Raw genomic sequence first — 9,315 nt, 5'->3', positions numbered from 1 at the left:
TTTTTTTTTTTTGGCTTATTTTAAATATCCAATCAGTGAAGAATAAAATTTTGAAAGTAACCAAGGACCAAAGCCTCAATGGAGAAGTTTTCCTTACTTCTGCATACTTTCCACATAAGACTCTTGAAACGCATCTTTCATAGAGCAAGTCAACCCTGGGCTGGAGGACTGGAGGGTGAAACAGTATGGCTGCCTGAGCCTGATTTTTGTACTCTGAAGCACCCCATGAAGACCCTTCTATAGGTTAAAAAATTGGTACACCAAAATTTATTTTCCACAAAATCCTTTCTACTAAATACATTTTATAGTTATCCTATATAGGAGGAATTGCTCTGATCTCTAAAAATTTTAATCAGTCTATGTTTGGAAGAGTGAAAAATGGATACTGAAACCAAATTAGCTAAAATTATCTATTCCTTTTAGGAATCCATTCCTTTTATGAAGAAATGTTTGCTTTATTGTCATTTGTCTCAAAACTTCTTTGGTACTTTATAAATGCTTTTTAACATTTTAGCCCTGTTCCAATTGGGCCTGATCAAGTCTTACTACGAGGGACACAACTAAGAAATACTCAGTGGATAATTGGCATAGTTATTTACACTGGATTTGAAACCAAATTTATGCAGGTAAAATGATGTGTGATGACAAACAACACTGCTTATAGAGTTTTCCTTTTGCTTTCATGAAGTAAGAGGGTTTATATATGTATTTTGACTTTAGAAGGAACTTTCCTATTTTGTCTCTAGTTTTAGATATTTATTCTGATTTCTAAAATTATTTTTCATTAAACGTTGATTGCAAAAAAAAATCCTGTGTGTACACTACAATTGTTTTCTTTTTTTGTCTTTTGTGTGCATGTATGCCTATGGATACTACTGTTCAGAACGCTGTCAAGTCTCCTCTCAAGAGACCAAAGGTTGAGAAAGTGACCAATGTACAGATCCATGCCTTGTTCTTGTTGCTCCTGGTCATGTCCCTGGTGAGCTTTGTGGGCGCTCTGTTCTGGAGAAGAGCACACAGTGCAGACATGTGGTACCTGAAAAGGCGGGGTAAGTGTCAGGGAGTGGCGGGAGGCCGCCACTTGTGGGAGTTGTGATGCTTTTAAAGGTGACTTTGAAGACTTGTTTTTCTCCTTTTGTTTAAAGTGAACAGTAGCTATTCTATTTTTCTTTGGAGAAACTGATTATAAATTAGTATTAGAAACAGAATATTCCCTTGTCAAGATGTCAAAAATTATTTCTCATGGACAAGACAACTGTATATATTTATGGAATAAAGTATGATGTTCTGATATCTATCTATCTATCTATCTATCTATCTATCTATCTATCTATCTATCTATCTATCTATTAACTGTGGAATGATTTAACCAAATTAATTAATACATCTTTCACATCCTTATCACTTTCCTGTGCTGAGCACATTAAAAACTACTCTTTTTAAAACTAATTAATCCATGTTTTCAGTACAAGATGATTAAATTCATTGTAGGGAATTGGCCCATGTACATAACACATTTCAATTTTTTTCTCTTTTCCCTCCACCACCTTTTTTTTTTTTTTACAGCATCAGTCTTATGTATTTATAAGACCTTATAAAGTTAATTATCATATGTACAGATTGAAAACCAGGCTAATAGGCCAAAGCACATAAAAAATGTCTAAGAAAATTATAATGTCAAGGTATACTTTCAGATATATTGTCCATTCTAGATTAAAAACTACTCATTTCAGAATTATCAACTATGCATTTTAATAGTAACTGCCATCACACTACAGTAGATCTCCTTCAAAATTTATTCCTCTTATTAACTGAAACTTCATGTTTTTAACTAACATGTCCCTATTCAATTACTCCCTATCACCTTCCAACTGCCATTCTACTCTTTACTTCAGTGAGTGACTTATTAGATCCTACACAGAAGTCAGATAATACAGTATTTACTTTTCTGTGATTGACTTATTTCACTTAACAGATTGTGCTTTGGTTCATTCACACTTTTTTTTTGTAAATGGCAAGATTTCCTTCATAAGGCAAGATAGTATTCTAGCTCTGTATGTGTGACATTGAACAATTATAACTGTCTTGCCAGAAATTAATAAATTTCTTGATTAATTAATAAGGTTTTTGATTTTTTTTCTGTCCAAAAAATGAATCATTGTCATATTTGCCTCTGGTTTTCTTCCAAGGTTAATTTAGAGACAAAGTTTATAAGTATAAATCATGGCAAATAGGAGGAAGTTAGTAAACGCAAGATGATAGAGTCTGAATGGTTGGGACATGAATTGAACTTGGATTTTAAGCTGATGGAATTTAGAAAACTAAATTGAGCTCCTATTGTCCTAGATTACAGATATGCCTACGTTCAAGAAAATGTTCACTTACAAATTGAAATTATTTAATTTTGCTTGATTTTATGGATTTGTTTTTAATAAAATGTATCCTCTTTACAAAATAATTTGTACTTACCTCTTTTCAGTTACACTTCTCCGTGTAACATAAATTTAACCTGTAAGCTTGAGATGCATGTTTAATAGTGCATATAGGTTTAATAATACAAGTTGATATTAAGATTATATTTGCTTTTCAGAAAGACATATATAGGTTTGTATAAAACCACCAAATATCTTCTAAGTATTTAAAGCCACTCTATAAAATTATACTGAATTCTCGTTGGAAAATTACTGTCTCAAACATAATTGCTTTTTCAACAACTGAATGAATCTTTGGATTTTAGTAACGTACTACATCTACATTTTCTTGGTCTTACGTTCCTTCTTCCCTTGAATTTCAAAACTAATAGCTATAGAACGTGTCCCCATTTGCATGTGCACACACGCGTACTTTCTCCATTGCTGTTTCGCATCTCTGCCTTGGCATCCACGTTGCTTCCACACATAAAGGCCCTTTCCATTCCTCCCACTTCTATGTTCAGAAAACTTTCATTTCCAAACTTCGCTCGCCTTCTTTTCCAAGGCTCCGTGGACTCCTGCTGTGGCATTTGTCACCATGGTCAGTGCTCAGTGCCCCACAGAATTCCTCATGCAGTCATTTTTTTAGTTTTTGTTTTTCATTAGTGCATGCTTGTAGCACATCGTGCTTACATTACTTAGGAGGAGCCGGTGCATGCACATAGCACACCTCCGCGTCTTTCATCTTCTCTCGCTTCCCCCCACACTCCCTCCATCTCTTGATCCTTTTCCCATTTGAGAAGGACCCATCTCCACTTTTCCTATTATCTTTCATTTTGTTCTTTATTTGTATTTTGGGCTTCTTATATAAGAGAAACCATGCACTGTTTAGTCCTGCGTGTCCGATTCTTTTCACTTCACATTCTGGTCTTGAGGTACATCCCTTTTCTCTGAAATGATTCAGGTTTGTCATTCCTTACGGCAGAGTAGCACCCCCACATTTTCTTTATCCTCTTGCCTGTTGGTGGACATATAGGCACTTCCAAGATTTACTATAGTCAGTTATGTCACTATAAATGTGAGCATGTGTGTCTCACTGTAGGATAATGTCTCTGGTTCTTTGGAGACAATATCTAGAAATCTAGAAAGGAAATAGCTGGGAAATAGCTGGGGCAAATGGAATTTCGAGTTTTAGTTTTTTGAGGAATCTCTATACTGGTCTCCATAATGGCATGTGGTACCAGGGATTGAACCTGCCAGACAGGTGCTTAAACCACTGAGCTATCTACCCAACCCTTGATTTCCATAATGTTTGTACTATTTTGATTCCCAGTAACAAAGTATAGACATTCCTTTTTCCTTTCAGCCTTGACTACACTTGTTATTATTTAATTTCTTGATGATGGCCATTCTTTTAGCCTAAGATGGAATCTCACTGTTGTTTTATTCATTTTCTCTAATAACTGGTGATGTTGAACATTTCCCATGCACTTACTGGACATATATACTTCTTCTGAGAAGTGTCTATTCATTTTAGTAGCTCATTTTTGATAGGATCTTTTATTTAGGGCAATCTAAGTTTTTGAGTTCTTTATATTCTAGAAGTTAGTATTTTTTCTGAGCTGCCAATGTTCTCCTATTATATAAGTTTTCATTCTGTTGTTTCCTTTTCTGAGTCTTTTATTTTGATCCAATTCTCTTTCTTGGCTCTTGGTACCATGGGGGTTCTGTTCCTCATGTCATCTTTATTGACCTAAGCTTCTTCTTCAAGATGCACTCTCAGTCCCCTGAGAGGAGAGAGTGTGTGCGTGTGTGTGTGTGTGTGTGTGTGTGTGTGTGTGTATGTGTCTTAATCTTGCAACTCAGTGCTTCCTATACTCCTTGTTACATGCCTCATTCTTGATTAAAAAAAAAACTATATCTGGGTCTGCCTTCAGTAATAATTTTCATAGAGAAGATCCCACAGTTCTAAAAATGTGATAATACATATGAAGGTGAGTTAAGCTATCCCTAAACCTGTGATATGTTCCTGTGATTTTCTTGTGCAGAGGAAAAGTCCCATGCCTTTGGTTTTGACATACTGGTGTTCATCATCTTGTACCACAACCTCATTCCCGTCAGTCTGCTGGTAACTCTGGAAATTGTGAAATTTATTCAGGCTCAGTTTATAAACTGGGTGAGTATCCAAGTAAAATTTTTTCTTTCTTTTTTAATAAATAGCTGAAAGCCAGGCAAACTATGTAGATCTTTTAAAAATTTTTATCAGTGCATGTTTGTAGTACATATTGTTTACATTTCTTGGTGTAAAGCTGCAACACATACGTAGCACATCATCATTTCTCTTTTTCATCTACTTTCCCTCCCCATCTCTCCTCTTCTTTCATCTCTTGACCCCATTCCCAGCTGAGAAAGATCTACCTCTCTGTCTCCTATTAGTTATCTTTTATTGCATTCTTTATGTTTTGCACTTTTCAAATAAGAGAAACTATGCACTGTTCAAACACATATGTCTGCTTTATATCATTTAAATGTTATGCTCTCAGGGTGCACCCATTGTTTTTGCAAATGATTCAAGTTTATCTCATTCTTTGTGGCACAGTAGTACTCCATTGTGTGTTAAAACCACATATTCTTTATCTATTCATCTGCTGATGTACATATCAGTTACTTATGAGATTTAGTTATTATTAATCATGCCACTATAATCAAGGTTATGCATGTATCACTCTAATAAGATTTTTTTATTCTTTGGGAAGATATCTAGAAGAAGATATCTACCAGGGTCAAATAGAATTTGTAGTAGTTTTTTATTTGTTTTTTCTTTTTTTAGGATTTCCATAGTGGTTATACTAGTTTTCATTCCTACAGCATAGAAGAGTTCCTCTTTCCTCACCAGCATTGTTATTAATTGATTTCTTGATGATAGAAATTTTTTTCTAGTGTAAGATGGTATCCCAGTGTTGTTTTAATTTTCATATCTTTAGTGACTGGTGATATTGAACATTTCCCCAAGTATTTATTGGTCATTTGTAGCTCTTCCTCTGTAAAGTGTCTATCCACTTCACTTGCTCATTTCTTCATCTAGTCTTTTATTTTAGGTGGTCTAATTATTTTGTGTTCCTTATATATTTTGATATTAGTCCTCTGTCCAAGGAATAGCTGAAAATTTGTTTTTCTCCTTTCATAAATTGCCTTTTCACTCTGTTGGTTGTTCCCTTTTGTTGTGCAGAAACTTTTCTTTTCTATATGATCCTATTTGTTGATTCTTGGTACTGTTTCCTGTGGAACTGCAGTTCTGTGCAGAAAGTCTCTGTCTATGCTCATGACTTCAAGAATTTTACCTTTTTTGTCTCCCAGCAAGTGACGTGTTTCTGGCTTAACATTTAATCCTTTGATTGATTTTGTTTTTAGTTTAGTGCATGGTGAAAGATATGGGTCTAGATTTCATTTTCTGCATGTGGATAATTACTTTTCCCAACACCATTTATTAAAGAGGCTGTCTTTCTTCCAGTGTATGTTTTTGGCCTCTCTGCCAAAGATCAAGTAGTTGAATGAATTTGGACTCGTTTTTGCCTCCTCTGTCCTGTTACATTGATCCTTCCATCTGTTTTTGTGCCAGTACCATGCTGTTTTAATCACTGTAGCTTTGCAGTATAGCTTCTGGCCTAGGCTGGTGAGGCCCCCCACTTTGCTGTTTTTACCCAGGATTGCTCACAGTTTCTAGAGGTTTCAGTCTACAGTTGCCTAATTTCAAGGAAGGGTAGTATGGCAGAGGGGTGTTGCAGAAGAGAATCTACGGTAGCACAGACAGAAGCAGAAAGCAGCAGCATTAAGCTTGCTTTCCCCCCCTTTATTGTATTCCATTCAGGCTATAAACCCATTGGTTAGTACCATCCATACGCATGGTGGGGCTTCCATTATCCATACTCAGTACTACCCTAAACCAATTCAGTTGCCGCAAATCCTTAATCCCAGTGTTACACCCTCTAATTCAGCATCAACACCCATTATCCAGTCGCTTCCAAAAGGTCCCATGTATAAATGCAAGAGGCTTTGGGAGGGACACCTAGATACAAGTTGTAATGGGTTTTTATGATTCCATATGAATTTTAAAGGTTTTTTTCTCCATCTGTGAAGGATGCTATTGGTATTTTGATTGAGATAGCATTAAATCTATATATTACTTTTGGAAATATGGCCATTTTGACTAAATTGATTCTCCCTACCCAGGAACATAGAATATCTATCCATTTTCTATTGTTCTCTTTGATTTCCCTTTTCAGAGTACTGTAGTTTTCATTGTAGAGATTTTTCATTTCCTTAGTTGGCTAATTTCTAAGTATTTAATTTGCCTTGTGCTATGGTGTATGGTATTTTTTCCTAATTTCTTTTCAGTGGGTTCATTATTAGTGTACAGAGATGGAATTGATTTTGGGGTGTTAAATTTGTATCCTGTTACATTACAAAATTTGATTATTAATTTTAAGAGTTTTCTGTTGGATTTTGTTTTTTGGTCTTATATGTAGAGGATCCTATCATCTGCAAATAATAATTTGACTTCTTCCTTTCCTATAGATAACCACTTTCCCATTTTCTTATTTAGTTGCTCTTAGTTTACTAATGCTTTCAAGAGTGGTGGTAGTGGACATCCTTGTCTTATGTCTGACTTTAGAGGGCAAGTGTGTAGTTTTTTCCCATTTAATTCGTACTGGCAGTAGGTTTCTTATAATTTAATTTTACCAAATAGAGATAAGGTCTCCTACACCTACTTTCTAAAATGTGAAATCAGAAATTTTCTCAAAATTAAAATAAAAATATTTTCTATAGGGATGAGTTTTGATAGTTTCCTAGCAGTCTGTATAACTAACAAAATCCCTATGATATAACTAATTGAATGCATTGGTATTGAAGCCCTGGGGCTATAATGTTTTCTCTAGGAAAGGTAAGGGTTGGTATCAACAGAACTCACCAGGTCTTGGGTGAGTTCTTTGTATTTGAACTTTTGAGTTCTTTGTATTTATCTTGAAGATATCATATTTTATGTGACTTAAGAGATTATTAGTAGTAAGTATAGGTCGATAATTCATTAACATTCAATATATTTAAAAGAGGAGGGGACTCCAGTAGGCTTACAGATCTTGGCTAGAATGGCAGAAACATAATCAATCCAGGGTCACTTCAAATTAAGGAAGAGATTTCTTGGGTGACGACCATGCATTGAGTGTCATTAATACTCAGTAAATTTGGGTGTGTATTCATTTTACAGTCTGAATGTGTGCCTGCAATTTTGAGTAATATTTTTAAATATTTTTCTTCTAAATAGAATTATTATAAAACATCGCATATTTTAAATACCCTCTTAATCTGTCACTAGGTTGCCATCATTTGAAGAAGAATGCTATTTTTTTTGGTTAGTGTTGGGCATCAAACTCAGTGTCTTATCTATGCCAAACAGATAACTTTTTATTGAGCTACATTTCAACCTTGGGAATACTATTTTAACCTGCACCAAATGAGGCAAAGTACTTCCAAATTGCTCTCATTTAATTTTCCCTAGAGTGTTACGAGGTTCAGCTTGGTGCTTCCACTTTATAGATGTGGATGCTGAGATATGTAATTCATTATATCAAGTTTTTCAATCCTAGATATCCAACACCAAAGTACTGCCTGTTCTGCATTAATTGGCTTAATACATGAAGAAACTAACGTCTATTGGTTTAATTGCAGCATTCTACCTTCTACATTGTGAGGCCTTTCTAAATGCCAATCACATAGAAAGATCACTGGTATGGAGCCTTCTTGATGGAAATGTTGAGCATAGCTCTTATTTTGGCTTGGGCTATATTTCTCATTTATTGTAGGATGAAGATATGCATTATAAAGAAAACGGTGTTTATGCCGTGGCCAGAACATCCAATCTTAATGAAGAGCTTGGGCAGGTGAGTGACTCCTCTGAGATAGGGCAATGCCATAGAGCTAAAAGAAGACTCTAGGGAAAGCTTATGCATTTTATGCACAACAAAATGCCAAAATGAGCAAGGGGACATTGTTTAAATTGAAAAATGTAGAGCCAGGAGGGAATTTACAAGTGTAGTTTATTCCAAGTAATAATTCTGAGGTCTAACACAATTAAAAGGAAAGTGAGAACTTGAGGATTGGACAACAAGGAGAGGGCAAGGAGAAAAGCTGGGAAATAGGACAGGGACAAAGCCATACATTTATACGCACAAGATGGGCAAGGCAATGATCCTGAGTAACATCAGCAGGTTTTTGAAACTAGCAGTTAATTGGTAGGATTCTCACCCTGACTAACTATACATGCTGATACCTATGAACCAAGCAACTGCACTGAAGATAGCAATGTGTAATAGGAGGTTCACGCTTGGAATATCTGTCATTCTGGTCTTCTAAATACACACTTCTTGTCATGACATACCAATTATTACCATACTGTCTCACAAGTAAAAGCTTTTTCTTTAAAATGGGTCATAAATGAAAAAAAGACACAAGAAAAAGAAAAAAAGTGTCATAGGACTGTCCTGCTACAATGCTGTATATAGTTAGATTTTTAAATTTCTGTGTAAAAATATGTAATTGTTTATTCATATTCTCATATTCTTTATATATTTTTCATTTAAAAAATTTTTATCACCATATTCTATCGGGACTTAATGTTTAACACATCAATAATTGATGGAAAATAACTGTTCCATGTTATGCCTAAGATGTTTGATATTCAGATAGATAGTGAAGTTAACCCAACTGCTTAAGATGTAGGGTAATAATAAGCTTCTCTTCTAGAGGGTTAACAACCTAAGTTTGCAGACCAAAAAGAGAAATAGAAGGGCTGCAAGGATAGCCAACAATTTGACCAAAGCCTTTCAAGGTCAGTGAAGACTCAAGA

The 9,315-nt window shown here is 35.0% G+C and overlaps 1 protein-coding gene across 1 annotated transcript in view; it reads left to right on the top strand.

Moving 5' to 3' along the window:
- LOC101571837 (phospholipid-transporting ATPase IB) overlaps positions 1-9,315 on the top strand; it is a 297,444-nt gene that overhangs the window by 89,119 nt on the left and 199,010 nt on the right. Inside the window, exons 8-11 of the mRNA XM_023715050.1 lie at positions 515-626; positions 884-1,049; positions 4,460-4,587; positions 8,273-8,350. Coding sequence (XP_023570818.1) covers positions 515-626; positions 884-1,049; positions 4,460-4,587; positions 8,273-8,350 — 484 coding nt within the window. The remainder of the gene's footprint in view (positions 1-514; positions 627-883; positions 1,050-4,459; positions 4,588-8,272; positions 8,351-9,315) is intronic.

Source organism: Octodon degus, unplaced genomic scaffold, assembly GCF_000260255.1.
Source record: "Octodon degus isolate 3935 unplaced genomic scaffold, OctDeg1.0 scaffold00038, whole genome shotgun sequence".
NCBI lineage: Eukaryota > Metazoa > Chordata > Mammalia > Rodentia > Octodontidae > Octodon > Octodon degus.
Note: the sequence above shows the minus strand (reverse complement) of the source record. Positions and strands in the feature narration are given on the sequence as shown.